Source organism: Carya illinoinensis, chromosome 2 (assembly GCF_018687715.1).
Source record: "Carya illinoinensis cultivar Pawnee chromosome 2, C.illinoinensisPawnee_v1, whole genome shotgun sequence".
In the NCBI taxonomy this organism is placed as follows: Eukaryota; Viridiplantae; Streptophyta; class Magnoliopsida; order Fagales; family Juglandaceae; genus Carya; species Carya illinoinensis.
Genome location: NC_056753.1, coordinates 33,637,250 through 33,654,140, shown reverse-complemented (window position 1 = coordinate 33,654,140; position 16,891 = coordinate 33,637,250). Strand labels below are relative to the sequence as shown.

Genomic DNA, 16,891 nt, shown 5'->3' with positions numbered 1-16,891 from the left:
GTAGGTAAGAATCAAAAAGTAAGAGGGAGAGAGAATTTTTTATGCACAAATAATATTTGGCAAGCAGATAGGACTCAACAGATTTGGCTAATAAAATTGATGAAAGCTAAAATTACTGTAACTTTATTGAGTCCACTGCAGTTCTTCTTTTTGCTTTCTAGTTAAATATTGACCAAATTTTAATTTTGTTGAGCCCATTACCAATGTTCTAACATTGTGTAACTTCTTCATGATGGCTGGCTATTGCGCGCTTGCAAGATCAATAACCTAAGATATACTGTTATATGGCAAAGCAACTAAGAATAATGGTAGGGAGAGCATGCAGTGACTTAAAAAGGAAAATGGGTAAATGGCATAGAGAGGCCAGGGAAGGGAGGCAAAACTCGAAATTAAGCGTTAATTCTCCTGAATGTTAAAGAGAGTAAAATATTCCAAATGACTAGATAGATTTAGATAGTGAGATAAGAATTTTTTATTTTTGATAAAAATATTATTTTTTAATATTATTATTATTTTGAGATTTAAAAAAGTTAAATTGTTTATTATATTTTATGTAAAAATTTTAAAAAATTATAATGATAAGATAAGATGAGATGTAAATTTTATATCTCATTCCACTTGTCTAACCTGCCCTAAGCTCGGTCATAGCTGAGGTTGTATGCATGCCAGTGCTCCAGCTTCCTTTGCCAAACTCTTAATACATGAACATTGTTTTAAAAAACCTTGATCAGCATGATGATTATGAAAAAACAAGAACTAATTAAAGGTGCTAGTATTCGGCTATTCGCCGTAAAAAGCATATAAAAAACTTCTAATATACGTACTATCATTAATGCATTCTAAATTATTTATTTTGATGATCACTGGCATTTTTTTATGGTAAATGGGATGGTTGAATATGGGCTAGTTAGCTAGCATGTTCATCATGTTGAATCTAACACAATTTTATCTCCTTCTTCTTTGTTTTTTGAAAAAAAAAAAAAAAAAAGAAATTTCTATTATATTTTTTTTAGAAATGTTTTAGCCATAAAAAAGATTTTATAAAAATAAACTTACAAATCAATATGACTTGATTGTATGATACATTAGATTGTAAAATTATTTTTATTGTAAAATAGATCTAATGTATCATATAAAATTATATCAATTTATATATTTACTTTTATAAAATTTCTTTATATATAACGGTAACAGTTGTCTTTTATTTTTTTAACGTTGGGCAATACAAAGAAGAGTATAAGATGAAGAGAACTTAACGTTGGCTTGTGAGACCAATAGGACTATGATATCGTTGAGGAGGAAGAAAATGTAGAGAATGGGCATCAAAGTTGGTCATGTTTTGAAGGATCTTCTTTGCCGACCAACGTACCCTGAATTTTTGCAAAGAGATTGCTGGCATTGGTCGGGATTTTGAAGTGCATTAGATATAAAATTGTGGAAGATTCTCCGGCCATGCATCCACAAAGGGCTTTCTTTCTTGAATCCTCAGAGAGAGAGAGAGAGAGAGAGAGAGAGAGAGAGAGAGTGGGGGGGGGGGGGGGGGGGGGGGGGGGGGAGCATATGTAATACATCGTTTGTGACTGACCGCGAGGTTGAGGTCGTAACATTTGAATAATGATAGTCTTATTATTCTATTACTATACTATTTTATTACTTTTTTTAATTTTTTAAATTTTAAATTTTTACTTAATAATTAAGGAAGTGACTATTAATGAACTTGTATATTTTTTTAATTTTTTCTTAAAAATTAAGAATGTTAAAAAAATATTTAAAATAAAATGATAAAAAAATAAAAATTTCAAATAGACTAAAGAGTAGTAAAAATGTAGTAAGAGAATAGTAAGTCTTTCACCATCCATAACATTTATGGATATCTTTGACTTTGTTTAAGAATTTTTATTCGAAAGCTGGAATTTTTTTAACAGTTTTGCTACAAGTACACGCAATTAGGTACCTTTGGAAAAATTGAGTGCCTTTGCAATATATTAAATAAATAAATAAAAATAAAATGAGAGGGAAACGAAATGAAACCCATCAATTTCCCATCACTCTCTCAAATAGTACTCAGCTAGCAACCTATAAACTTCTCCTCCACCCCATACGATTTCTCACCAACACTTTCATTTTGATTTTTAGTTTTGCCTACACCCAAGAACCTCTCTTCCACGATCCAGTGGTTTTTCTCTCTACATTGCAATTTATTTATTTTTTCTCTTACTATCTTTCAAACTCACAGTAGACGCCACTTACCCTCTCTCTTGTTCTTCCTACGATTTTTGGCCAAACCCGTGAGTCCTCACTGGTGCTGTCTTCAAGCTCGACGATGAGCACTACCCCATGCCGTCCCATTCTCCCTGCCCAGCAACCACAACCACATGCTCCTCCCTTATTCACCAACCCAACGATGAAGCCATTGCACCCCCCCACGACCCAGCTCCTTTGTGTCCTCAAACGATGAGTATCCCCACGTACACGTCAACCTTCGTTGGAGGAGAACCAGACAAGACCACCCAGTACTGCCCAAGCTCCTCCTTGCTGTTACCACCCTCCACCAAGAACCACCAATTAACGCCTAAGGCCTCCCCTTCACGCCATTACTCTACACCGCAGTCAAGTGAAACATACTTTGTTTTTCTACTTTGAAACAGAGCACTCCACCAACCACCACGGAAGCCCAGTACTCCACCACCCTCTCAGCTGCTCCATGTCGTGTTGTGCCACCGCGTATCCTCCATCCTGCAATCTCTATCCCTGACGACTTCTACTCTAACCATTGGCTCTTTGCCTAGAGAAAGACTCCCGAATTGCCACCTATCCTCATTTTCTCTCCACCGTTAGTCAATATCACGAAACCTAACCTTTCCCCCCACTATACAAAATTCGTGCCTATGTGAGACACCATCACAGGGTATCTCCATCCTTCTAAGCAGTTCTTTTGGTAAAACTCTCCCTCTCTTTCTCTAAGTCTCGATCCTTCCCTTAAGTTAGCTTTCTCTCACCGTTTTGGGGCTGTTTCGTCTCTGGGGGTATTTGTTTCGTATTTCGTCTATAAGGTGTTTCAACGCACCATTTTATTATTGTACATGTTGAGGGATGGGTACACGGGGGTTCCCAACCCAGGGTGCAAGTAGAGTTTTTCTTTTTTTAATACGGGATAGACCCTACGTACATGCACTCACTCATGTCTCTTCAAGTGAAAGAGGTTTGCCGCAAAAGTAACAGTTTTTTGTCATTGCAAATTTTATTCGAAGTGCATATATAGGTATAGAATAAGAGTAATGATATACATCATATTTTTATCTTACTTTTATCCCACTATATAAGATGTAACACATTTGTTATCATTTGAGAGTAATACTATACACCACACCATCATTCTACTTGCATCATACTATATATGATGTAGTGCATTTATCACTATTTAATGATAAATAAACATGAAATAAATTATCATTCAATGGTTGTAAATGTACCACATCTTCTTTAGTGGGATGCATGTAGGATGGTAGTATGGTTAATAAAAGTTTTCTATTGATAAAAAATCATCTAATAAATAATCATCTAATGGTGATAAATATGTCACATATTACATAATATGATGAAAATAAGATAATAATAAGGTGTGTAGAATTTTTCATAGAATAATAATAGGCTTACTACCCTTCTACCACTATTTTACTACTTTTTATTTATTTATTTTTTAATGATTAAGGATGTTAAAATTTAAACTTAAAAGAAAATAAAAATAAAAATAAAAATTTTAAATATACTAGAGTAATAAATGAGTGATAAGTGTATAATAAGTATATCATCGTCCATAATAACCATATCTCACAAAGGGTCGAGTGCCGTTTTCTCATTATGGAATGATTTAAATTTTTTTCTTTTCTAGTTCATCAATTCGAGGGTGCATTTTGAAAATCAATGCGTTAAGTAAGAAAAATGCTTTAGTTATTAAAAAAAAAATTATATATAAATAAACTTACAAATAACTTAAGGTAATATTTTAAATTATAAAATTATTTTTATTATAAATTAAAATTAAAATATAAAATTACGTCAATCTATAAATTGATTATTGTAAAATTTATTTGTATATATAACACTTATAGTAAAAAAATAGAAACGTGTTTTTTTTAGAACGTCGAAAATCCAACGACATAAGGGTGGGATTCTCCGAAATCCAACACTCGAGTAATAACTGATTCTTCCAAGAATAGATATCGTTATTAATCATGGATTCTAATTAATATCATATTAATATGCTTTCCATGGAAAAAATCATTGAAGAAATCCCAAGATAGACTCTACAACCGCACCGATAAGTTCAATTCCCTTAATTAGTTGTTTTCATGGTTCTAGAGAACATGGACTTCTATTAAAATATGAGAAAATAATATTTACAGTTCTAAAAAATTATGTAAATTCTACGGATTTTCTTTAAAAATAAAAAATAAATATAAAATTTATATGAAAAAATTAATTTTATAATAATAAATCTTATTTTAAAAAAAATATATATAAAACTTACATAAAATAAGACTATATATAATATTACCATAGAAAAATTTCCAAACTTATATTTTGAATATCTATAAATCATGGAAAAAGTTAAATCCTTTTGAGTTTTGATTTATCGAAATCCTGTTTGGTTACATAAATGAGATGAGATGTTTTAAATAATAATTAATAAAATATTATTATAATATAATTTTTTAATATTAATTTTATATTAAGAATTGAAAAAATTAAATTATTATTATATTTTGTATAAAGATTTTAAAATATAATAATAATAAATTAAAATAAAATAAAATTTTTGACTTTATATAACCTACCCAAGCCTCAATGGCTGATCTGTGAGCTGAGAACATGGCTCACATAAAATAAGAGGATGGGATTGCTCATGATAGGACCTCCCCTTATTTTTTTGTTTTTGTTGGTTTCTGATCCTTTATTCTCAGATAGATGCCCCCGAAAAACAATGACATGGGTGGTCGGATTTTTCATAAAAAAAAAAGTGGTCGGATTTTCGAATGCCTCTTTACTTTTCTGAGAAGCCATGTTCAATCTTATTCATTAATGTCGTCGATATATTTCATTATTATTATTGTTATCATTGCAAGAGTCACACGAGGAATGCCACTAGGTAGAAGAAAGCATCGGCCTTTCACTTTCTCCCAAGCCAAGCAGGCTCTTAAGAGCATAATTTAAAGAAAATGGTGGTGGTTACGGATGTCTAAAATTAATAGCCAAGGGCATCTCAAGTCATTTTAGAGTGAACCTGACGTGTAGAATTTCTCTCTCCACCTCTGTGTGTGTGTACTCAGAAGACAGAAACCTCAATTGATCGATCAGATCCGTCATGCATTTTTTCAAATCTGTATTCGCTGACAACCCACCAAATCTCAAGGCTCCTTGCAGAAGGTCGGGCAAGTCATTGACGAGTTCGGCAGCACTGTACTGAAAGGAACCGCCCAGATCATCTCCCAAGGTAAGAACGCGATCCTTTCCGTTGATCTCGAATCCGATTCCGATAACAACAGTGGTAGCAATCCTAATTGTTATAGTACCCAACAGAGCTTAAATTCTAAGCCGTACAGTAGGTTTGGGACTCTTCCCTGTGAAATCTCTCTTTTCTCGCCTTTTCCCATCTGCTTTCTTTGACTTGTTTGGGGCTTTTTCCTTCATTAAATCAAGACCACAGCTTCCAATTTCCACCATTTTTGGCGTCTCTCAATCTCGTCGGGAGGAAATTTCATCTGCTGCTATTTTCCAGGTTTCCACCATTTTCTCTTCGGATTGGGTTTCTTTCTAAAGTTTTTGGGCGCTCGGATTTTTTCAGAATTTTCTTTCTGGTACAAGACTTTCCGAGGGGTTTGTGGCCATGATGATGGTGCAAAAGCAGAGCCATACTTTGTTTTTCGTTTTCATAAAAATGACTACTTAATTTTAGACATCCGTAACCACCACCATTAAATGGCGTCTTTCTGCAGGTAAAGAAAAAAAGAAACACACGTAAGGTGTGCGGTGTCAGCATGAACAGTAGGCTGACGAGTAGAATTTCTCCAAAAGAAAATACCAACCACGGGAAATTTGAGTCAAGAAAACCTCTTTCGAAGCAATCCAATAGATTATAGATACATAAGTGTAACATAACTATTTGATCAAGTCGAATATATTTCTGTTCCAATTTACCACAGCCCTAGTCCGTCTTCCTCTCATCCTACCTCCCTCGTGTACCTTTACCTCCTCCTGACCTGCAATCAGCCGCTTCTCCCACAAAGCTTCATCGTCGCATCTCTCTCTCTCTCCAATTCGGTGTTCAATTTCTATAACTTCTTCTAGTTGAGCGATTTGAATATGAACATGATTAAATCGTTGTAAAAGTTGGTGTTCGATTTGCTTGTAAACTATTAAGAGAATTTTGATGGATACCAATAATTGAAGGCCCACCTCAGGCCAAGGCCCTGTAGGTGGGATAGGAGGTGGAGGAGGAGTAGGAGAACCCACCATGGACGCCGGCGATTGGAGGACCGAATTGCAGCCCGAAGCTCGGCAAAGAATTGTCAGCAAAATGTATATCTCTATCCTTTTTTTTTTTTTTAATAGATGAATAAATTGCTGATCTTTTCTATTCTCTCTCTTTTTTTTTTCCTTCTTTTTTTTTCGACGGGTGTGTTTGATTTGAAAGTTCCGTTTTTTTTTTTTTCATTTATTGTTAAAGTTGGCATTTTTTTCTTACGAATCAAATGAAGAACGCGCAAAAAAAAAAAAAAACTGGCAATGGTTAATAATTATTCTCAGGTGTCGTAAATGACGACAAAAATCAGCTTAAGGAACAGAGTATCCTAAGTTCATGGTTACCACTCTTGGGAATGTTACTTCCATGATCGGAATTGTTGTTAGATTGACTATATGTCTTCCTTAGTTTGTGGTATCAGAAGAGAAGGGTGTGGTGCACACACCAGTGGCTATAAGACCGTGCATGTGTTGTTACATATACAGAACTTCAGCTCCCGAACTAATTGGAGGTGGTTCTAATGCTTGGTTTCTCATTTTCTTTTTTACTTACTCTTCATGCATCGATCTCAATACTGTGTGACTTAGTAAGATCCATTTTTGGTTTTAAAGATTACTGCAAATTAAAAGAAAAGTGAAGGACATCACTGGAAACAAATAAACAACCCAAAATGCAGAACCAAGGTTGTTTGATTTACAAATATTGGAAGATGTTTAAAATGAAAAAAAAAGTGTAGATTTCACTATTGTAGTTCAAATAAAGGAAAATTCTACCCATAACACCCTAACTGCAACCCTGTTGATGTGGTAGACAGCCAAGGCAATCAATTTTTTATGGATGATATGATGGCATCAATGGATGGCGTAAGTGAGGTTACACTTGAAGTGTCATAAATCGCAGGGCTCAAATAAATGCACAAATATACATGCTTCACAGTGCGTGTGCATATGTGAAGCTTGATTTATGTATCACCATTTTACAACTGTGAAATGAATTTATGGCTGACATTACGTGTGTTCTTTTACATGGGTATATATTTTCTTAGCTTTGGTTTATAGGAGTTGGATTACAATGGCAAATACAATATTATAAGTTAGAAACGAAGACTTCTAACACACCTTTCAAATAAGCTATTGGGAATAGAATCTTCTCAGGAACACTTGGTAGTCTATCCCACTATCATGTGACTATTGAGTGGGACACTCTGCTCTTCGTAATATTGGTTGGAACATTATGTATATCATCTCTTGGACATTTTTGTGCTATCATGGTTTACCAATTTGGAATTCTGTTCTGTTAATAGCTTCTTTGTGCCTGTATGGCTGGTAACTTATTAAGGATATCCTTATGTTGGTAGAAGGGATACATTGAAGAGGCATCTACCCGTTTCTGGTCAAGAAGGTTTACAGGAACTCAGGAAAATAGCTATCAGGTTTGAGGAAAAGATTTTTACTGCTGCCACAAGTCAGGTACATCCATCAAGCTGGGTCCCTTCATTTCATGACTAATGTACATGTAGAGAGTATCTACACATGCAGAATACAAAATACCTCGGAAGATATTTTTCTATTTGCATTAAGCAGTGCCGTGCGATTTTTTTTTTTTTTTTTTTTTTTTGTAATTGCTTTTTTCAGGGAGACTACCTACGGAAAATATCTCTAAAGATGCTTACAATGGAAACAAAGTCTCAGAATCCTCCAGTCAATTCTTTGCCGCCCAACTCTACTGGCAATGGCAATAAGCCCCCAGATCCGGGTAAAACCATTAAAGATTCATTTGCATGATTTAGTTACATATAAGTCCATCAAGTTGGTCTCTCTAGTTTGATATACATATATACCTTCCTTCTCTGCGTATATGTGTATTTTGTATTTAGGTATGTTGACTTGCCTTTCTCATTGTGGACATGGATGTATAGTCCTGTTGAATGGTCTGAAGATGGTCCCTTTTAATATCTCAAATGTAGCATTGCCAACATTTTATTGATGGTGGTATTGGAGAAGTTGGATACTATATGGAATTGTTTCATCTTTCAATATTTTACCCTTTAAATAGGTTACAAGAAATAAATGAGTTGTTGAATATGATGGATATAAATGATATCTCCTTCTGTTCATTTTAAACAGTTCATAAAAAAGAAATGAGTTATTGAATGCCTTTGTCCATTAGGTTAGAAATTGCTTGTGTGTATTCTCTACTACTTGTTTTCTTTCTCCTTTCATTTTTCTTCCACACTTGTTCCTATAACTTTGTGTTTTTGTCCTTTCACATCGAATAGGGATGTCTGGTATGCAATCCCAACTTCACAATCAAGGGCAACCACTTCCTATCCCACTTTCAGCTAATCCGTCACAATCACAGCAACTGCTATCGCAGAACATTCAGAATAGTGTTTCGTCTGCTGGAGTTCAAGCCACTCCAACTTTACCATCTGCGCTGACTCCTGCCTCTAGTATAAACCAGACTTCTATCCCAAATGCTGTCGGCCAGAATACCAATGTGCAGAATATATCTGGAACTTCACAGAACTCAGTGGGAAATTCAATGGGTCAGGGGATTCCCTCCAACATGTTTGCAAATAATCCGCGGCAAATGCAAGGAAGACAACAAGTTGTTTCCCAGCAGCAGCAGCAGCAACAGCAACAGTCACAGAATCCGCAGCAGTATATGTACCAGCAGCAGTTACAACAACATTTCTTGAAGCAGAAGTTCCAGCAGGTAAACATCCCACATTCACTTGTGCAATCTCACATTCAGCAACAGCAAAATCTATTGCAAACCAATCAGATGCAATCTCCTCAGCAATCGGTCATGCAAACATCATCTGTCATGCAGCCTTCTCTCTCTGGTCTTCAGCAGAATCAGCAGCCATCTATTCAACAGGCGACACATTCCATGCTTCAGCAACATCCGCCTTCAGTTCTTAGGCAGCAGCCGCAACAGGCAGCTGTTATTCATCCACAGCAAGCACCAATGCAGCATCGGTCAATATTGCCTCCACAGCAGCCAAATGCTGCAATTATGCAACAGAACCAATTAATTGCACAACAGAGTGTGGTTGGGGACATGCAACAGCAACAGAGGCTGCTTGGCCAGGAGAATAATCTTCAGACTATGCAGCAGCAACAGCACCAACAACAATTAATGGCTCAGAAAAACAACTTCTCTAGTATGAATCAGCAACAGTTGGGCTCTCAAAGTAATGTTTCTGGATTACAACAGCAGTTGCTTGGAGCTCAGTCTGTTAACTCAAGTATGCAAACTACTCAGCACGCAGTACACATGCTACAACAGTCCAAAATTCCAGTGCAGCAACCACCGCATCAAAGCACATCTAGTTTGTTAGCAACTCAAGTACAGCCATCGCAATCACAACCACAGCCTCCACAGCAACAATTGATGTCTCAGATTCAGTCACAACCTTCACAGTTGCAACAACAGTTGGGTATGCAACAGCAGTCAAATTCATTACAAAGGGATATGCAGCAAAGGCTTCAAGCATCAGGTCAACCATCGAGTACCTTACTTCAACCACAGAATGCACTTGATCAGCAGAAGCAGTTATATGAAAGAGCTGTTCCAGATACATCGTCGAGTAAGCCATTGAATTTCTTCATTTTTTTTTGTTGTTCTTTAATCCCTTTTGATGGTGCTTTCATTTTATTAGATTGTCTTCATTCATCTTTCTAGTCTATCAGCCTCGATTTTGCAAGTCTTTCTTCCTCTCTCTGTTCTCTTTTGTTTCTGTACAAGTTCGAACCATGGGTACATTCTCAAGATGCATTGTGGTCGATAATGCCTTTCTATTTGTTTTATTTTTTCATATGTAAATCTGTTTTACTTGTAAAAAAAAAAACGGTTTTACTTATCAAAAAAAATTTCTTGTTTTCTAGTACATTTGAAGATTATTAATATTAGCCGAGGATTCTTTTCCCATGAAAAACGTATGTGTAACAGACATTGTCTTTTTCCCTACATTCATTCCAATATTGAGCAATTGATTAACATTGGCACATATATATTTGATCCTCATCAGGCCATCAATTTTATGATTCTAGTGTATACACTGGCTCCATATATGACCATCTTGTTTTGAAATTTTATCTGGGCCTAATGGCTCCATAGATTCTGGAAGCCAAATTAGATTATTAGAGTGTGTTCCCCCCTTTTTGGAGGTTTTGGTATAACTGATGTTTATTGAAAAACAAAAAAAAAATGGAACTACTCTGGAAAATAAACTTTGCCCACACTTATTAAGGGTGCCTCAGTTCTCTGACAGCACAACCCTCCAACTACCTTGATGCTTGCTTGTTTTGGTCCATCTAGGTTGTGTTGGGAAATGCCGATTATGCATATCCATGCTTGTTCCAACCTGGTTTCCTCACTTTAGTTTGGTATATAGGTGAAATTGAGAGGTCAAATCTCTAGTTTTGTAAATTGTACTGTGGCCAAAACTGGTTCTGGCACCATGCCTAATACTGTTGAATCTCATTTTTTTTAAAGGATTTACTGGTATCCCACGAACTCTGAAATATTTAGCAATCTCATATGGAATCCTCAAAGAAATTTTATGGTGGATGAGGGATGCACAGTCAATCAATGCAGAGGGGTTGAAAATAATTCACTTTTAGTGTGAGGATGTCCTATATGTTTATGCTAGAGTTAGTTGTATGGGAAACAAGTGGCTGGAGTTTGGTGTATTTTGGGTAGTTTTCAAGGGCTTTTGGGTCATTCGGAGCTCTCTAGTATGTGCTAGGTGTTTTCTTGTATATGTGCAGTGTACTTGGTTACTCCTATTGATATATATATATATAATATTTTCACTTATAAATATATATATGTTTATGCTAGATTTCTTTACGTAGACATTTTATGTCATTTGGAATGAAGACTCTTTGACATCAATGATATTTCTTGTCACGGATAATTTCTGTGCCATTGATATTATCTTGATTATTTCCCTATAAACAGATATTTATTTGACTTCCATGTGCTCACATTTAGATATGTTTATATTTTTGTAGCATCTCTTGATTCGACGTCTCAGACAGGGAATGCAAATGGGGGTGATTGGCAAGAGGTCTATCAAAAGGTAACTTGCCATGACCTATAATTGCTCACTGGATAGAGTACACTTATGATATATGTTTTAAGGAAAAATTCCCTGTAGGGGTCTTTGAATTTGGTTGGAGCCTTGGAGGTGAAATTGTGGCTTAATTGCAATAACCATAGTTGCTGAAACAACGGGAAATAACAATTGTAGGCTACATACATATTGGAAAGAGAACAAAGCATTATCCTTGCACTGGAGAATATGGTCTTCATTTTTTCCCCTGGAAAGAAAGATTGGTTCCCCCATATGGAGCCACTGTTGCAGCATAGTGTGGCGTGCTGTTCTGAGCTTAGTGTTGCTGTCAGACCTACACAACAGTCTCTTTCCTGCAGGAACTTCATTATGATGTTTGGATGGGATATTTGAGTTGTTGCAACAAATTTATTTTGTAGATATGGAACCTGAAGAAATTAGGTAGAAATGTCTGGCATGCTGTACTTGAGTCGAAATGAAGAGTTTGTTGCAACAAATGTTTTTTATCCGCTTCACAAAAAAGTATAGTATCATCTGCAAATAAAAGATGAGAGATTATAGTTGAGCCACCAGTGCCATTACCTACCTGGAAACCAGATAAGAAACCTCCACCAATAGCGGCCTACACCATCCGGCTAAGAGCCTCCATAACTATAACAAACAATAGGGGAGATAGAGGATCTCCTTGCCGCAAACCCCGAGAACTATTGAAAAAAAACAGCAGGTGTACCATTAACTAGAACTGAAAACCGGGCGGTAGAAATACACTGACGTATCCAGGCAATCCACCTACCACCAAAACCACACCTCCTAAGCAGGTATAAGAGGAATTCCCAATTCACGTGATCATAGGCCTTCTCCATATCAAGCTTACACAGAATACATGATCCTCCCTCCCTCAGTCTATGGTCCAAGCAGTCATTTGCAATGAGCACCGAGTCAAGAATTTGTCTCCCACGAATAAATGCATTCTAAGGCTTGGAAATAATATGTTCCAACACCGGGCTTAACCGGTTAGCAAGTACCTTCAAAATGATCTTATATACACCACTAACCAGGCTTATAGGACGAAAATCCTCAATAATCGAAGCCCCATGTTTCTTTGGAATGAGAGCAATGAACGTCGCATTGAAAGATTTTTCAAACTTTTGAAAAGAATGAAATTCACTAAAGACCTGCAAAACATCACATTTTACAATGTCCCAACAAGTTTAAAAGAAACCCATTGAAAAACCATCCGGCCCCGGTGCTTTATCCTTAGCCATACTAGTGATAACCTTGTAGATCTCATCTTCATCAAAAGGTCTCTCCAAAAAACTCACGCTCTGAGAGTCAATTGCCTCATAGGATAAGGCATCAAGCTTCAGCCTCCAATAAGCTGGTTCTGATAGAAGGGTCTCATAATAATCCATAATATGGTTTTCTAGATCGAGAGGGGAAGATAGCACCTGAATACCTGAATGTAGCGACTCAATAGTGTTACTGCACCGATGTGAATTAGCCACTTTGTCAAAGTACTTTGTACACTTATCACATTCTTTCAACCAAAGGGCCCTAAATTTTTTACGCCAAGAAATCTCCACAACAAAACCCTTTCTAGATTTGCAAAAACCGTGCTCTTCCTCAAAAGCAACTCCTCTGAGGTATCTCCCAATAATTCATTTTCCTCTAACTCCTGCAATTCCTCCAAAAGGGTAGTCTTCTGATTGTCAATGTAGTCAAAAACTTCCAAATTCCACTTATTCAAGTCTTGTTTCAAAGCCTTCAGTTTGCCTGCAAGAATAAAACTTGGGGTGCTAGTAAATTGATACGAAAACCACCAAGCACGCACCATCTCTACAAACCCATCCACTGAAAGCCACATGTTTTCAAACTTAAAATACCGGCGCCCACTGTGAATGCCCCTACAATCTAGTAGAATAGGATAATGATTTGAGCTAACTCGAGCTAGCCGTTTCTGGCATACCTCTAGATAGTGGGCTTCCCACAAAGGAGATACGGGGAATCTATCCAATTTCGACCAAACCCTACCATAGACCAAGTGTACTCGCCCCCTACCAGGGGGAGATCCATGAGGTCTAGATAAAAAAAGAACTCGAAGAACTCCTCCATGGCCACATAATTCTGATAATGCCTTGAACGCTCACTAGGAAAACGAGTAATGCCCTGGAGCTGGTTGGGGTGGTTGGTGCTCCAATGAAGTGAGAGGGGGGTATGGTGTGGGTTTATGGAAGTTTATAAGGAGGGGGTGCTCATGTTTTGAAAACCATATTCGATTTGTAGTTGGAGAAGGCAATCAAATTAGTTTCTGGCGGGACGTGGTGTGGAGATCATGCATTAGAAAGAGCTTTTCCGGCTCTTTATCGTATTGCTGTTAATAGGGAGGCTTCAGTGACGGATATGCGGTTATTCTTTCATGGTTCTTATCAATGGAATATTCTTTTTAATAGGGATTTTCAAGATTGGGAATGATCTATTGTATCAGATTTTCTCAACCTCCTATACTCCATGGGAACTCCTATGGCACAATGTGATCGTTTGAAGTGGAGGGCTAATAATCACAAGAAATGTATTGTTAAGGCATACTATAAAATTTTGTCAACACAAGATCATCCTCCGTTTCCTTGGAAGAACATTTGAAGGTCTCGTGTGCCTTCCAAAGTAGCCTTCTTTGTATGGAACGCCGCCCTTGGGAAGATCTTGACCACGGATAATCTGAGAAAGATGGGGTGTATAGTGATGTATTGGTGTTATATGTGTAAAAAGAATGGAAAATCTATGGATCACCTCCTACTACACTGTGAGGTTACAAGGGAGTTGTGAGATGAGATTTTTCAAAGGGTTGATGTTGCTTGGGTTATGCCTTCGAGAGTGGTGGAATTGTTTGGTTGTTGGAGGAAGATGCAAGGCTGTCATCAAGTGGCAGCAGTGTGGAAGATGATCCTGCTGTGTATAATGTGGTGTATTTGGTCGGAAAGGAATGCGCGCTGCTTTGAAGACCAGGAATGTACTTTGACGGAGTTGAATAACTTTTTTCTTCACACTTTACTGCTTTGGTTTTCCGCTATTGTACTAAACGGGGACAATGTTCATGATTTCCTGTCTTTAATCTATCGCTCCTAGAATGTGTTTAGGTCTTCTTATGTATACTTCATGTGTACACGGGTTATGTCTATTGCATTCAAATCAATAATATTTATCTCTTACTTATCAATAAATAAATAAAAGTGTTTTTTATAACATGGAACCTGAAGTACTGGAGTTTGATAATCTGTCTTGTTATTATTATGTTGCAGATCAAAGCTTTGAAGGAGACGTACCTGCCTGAATTAAATGAAATGTACCAGAAAATCGCTACAAAATTGCAGCAGGTATGTTTATCTTCAAAATGTTCCTTGTGCAATTCATTGACTGAGCTTACTCATGATTCAGCCTTGCCAATTATACTTAAAGGTCGAAATGGTACCCAACAAGTATGTTAATATTAATAACCAGTTTGGAGTGGACGAGTGCTTAAATTAAAAAGCAGTTGGTTAATCAGCTCAGAACCTCCCCCTCCCCCTAAAGCAAAGAAGAAAAAGGAAATCGGAAATCACTTTGTTATGATTCTAACTTGATCTGTGTACATTGCTAGTGTTTGTCTTTATTGTGTTTAGTATTCTTTTGTTCTCCAGCATGATTCTCTCCCACAACAACCAAAGTCAGAGCAGCTTGAGCGGTTTAAAATGTTTAAGGCTATGTTGGAGCGTATTATTGCATTCTTACAGGTTTCCCAAAGCAATACATTACCCAATTGTAAGGAGAAGTTGGCATTCTATGAGAAGCAGATATTAAATGTTGTAAACACAAACAGGCCCAGGAAGCCTGTTTCCTCACTGCAGCAAGGACAGCTTCCCCCGTCTCACATGCACTCCATGCAGCAATCACAACCTCAAATTACTCAAATTCAGCCCCATGAAAGTCAAATGAACCCTCAGTTGCAATCAATGAGCTTACAAGGTTCTGTGGCGACAATGCAGCAGAACAATATGACAAGCTTGCAGCATAATTCTCTGTCTTCTTTATCTGGGGTTTCGACCACACAGCAAAACATGATGAACTCATTGCAGCCTGGTACCAATTTGGACTCAGGACAGGGCAATACAATGAGCCAAGTACAGCCGGTGGCTATGGGGTCTCTACAACAAAACCCTGTGACTTCTTCCCAACAGGCAAACGTCAGCACCTTGTCCTCGCAGAGTGGATTAAAAGGGCTACAACCAAACATCAATCCTCTTCAGTCAAATTCCAATATCCTTCAACAACAGCATCTGAAACAACAGCAGGAACAGCAAATGCTGCAGACACAACAATTCAAACAACAAATTCATCAGCGTCAGATGCAGCATCAATTGATGCAGAAGCAGCAAATAATGCAACACCAACAACAGCAACAGCAGCAGCAGCATCAGCAGCAGCATCAGCAGCAGCAGCAGCAGCAGCAACAGTTACACCAACAACCAAAGCAGCAGCTGTCAGCACAGTTGCATACACACCAGATTTCCCAGATTCATCAAATCAATGATGTAAGTGACCTTAAAATGAGACAGGGGTTGGGTGTTAAGCCAGGGGTCTTTCAGCAACATCTATCTGCAGGCCAGCGTGCTGCTTATTCCCACCAACAGTTAAAATTAGGAGGTTCATTTCCTATATCTTCACCTCAACTCCAGGTTGCGTCCCCACAGATTCTGCAACACTCTTCTCCACAGATTGATCAGCAAAATGTCTTATCATCCCTCACTAAAGTTGGAACACCTCTGCAATCAGCAAGCTCACCTTTTGTTGTCCCATCTCCTTCTACTCCTTTGGCTCCTTCTCCTATGCCTGGGGATGCTGAGAAACCTATTTCAAGTGTTTCTTCACACTCAAATGCTGGAAATATTGGGCATCAACAGACAAGTGGTGTGGGAGCACCAGTTCCATCCCTTGCCATTGGCACCCCTGGGATATCGGCCTCACCTTTGCTCGCTGAGTTTACTGGTCAAGATGGCACTCTGGGCAATGCTTTGATGAATGTTTCTGGAAAGTCAAGCATTACAGAACAACCTCTTGAACGTTTAATTAAAGCGGTTAGTTAATATTTGTTTCTCCCACCATGATCTTTTATGGCAGTTGATGATATTTCTAGCACAAAACTTGAAAATTTTATCTGCTGTTTTTCTTTGCTCATTAATTACATTTTTCTAACTACCACCTTTTTGCAATACGAAGCATAAACTACAAAAAACTGCATTGCGCACCCT

General features: G+C 37.3%; 1 protein-coding gene across 32 annotated transcripts in view; it reads left to right on the top strand.

Annotated features, from left to right (window-relative positions):
• LOC122301154 (mediator of RNA polymerase II transcription subunit 15a-like) overlaps nt 1–16,891 on the top strand; it is an 88,786-nt gene that overhangs the window by 51,751 nt on the left and 20,144 nt on the right. Inside the window, exons 8-14 of one of the 32 annotated variants that reach the window (XM_043112300.1) lie at nt 7,881–7,992; nt 8,158–8,278; nt 8,802–9,241; nt 9,359–10,118; nt 11,548–11,615; nt 14,906–14,980; nt 15,284–16,717. The exons of 28 other annotated variants lie outside the window; for them this stretch is intronic. In XM_043112300.1, coding sequence (XP_042968234.1) covers nt 7,881–7,992; nt 8,158–8,278; nt 8,802–9,241; nt 9,359–10,118; nt 11,548–11,615; nt 14,906–14,980; nt 15,284–16,717 — 3,010 coding nt within the window. Of the gene's footprint in view, nt 1–5,144; nt 5,780–5,996; nt 6,149–7,880; nt 7,993–8,157; nt 8,279–8,801; nt 10,119–11,547; nt 11,616–14,905; nt 14,981–15,283; nt 16,718–16,891 lie in introns of those variants that run through there. 3 more of the 32 variants (XM_043112291.1, XM_043112310.1, XM_043112309.1) reach the window with 3 other exon arrangements.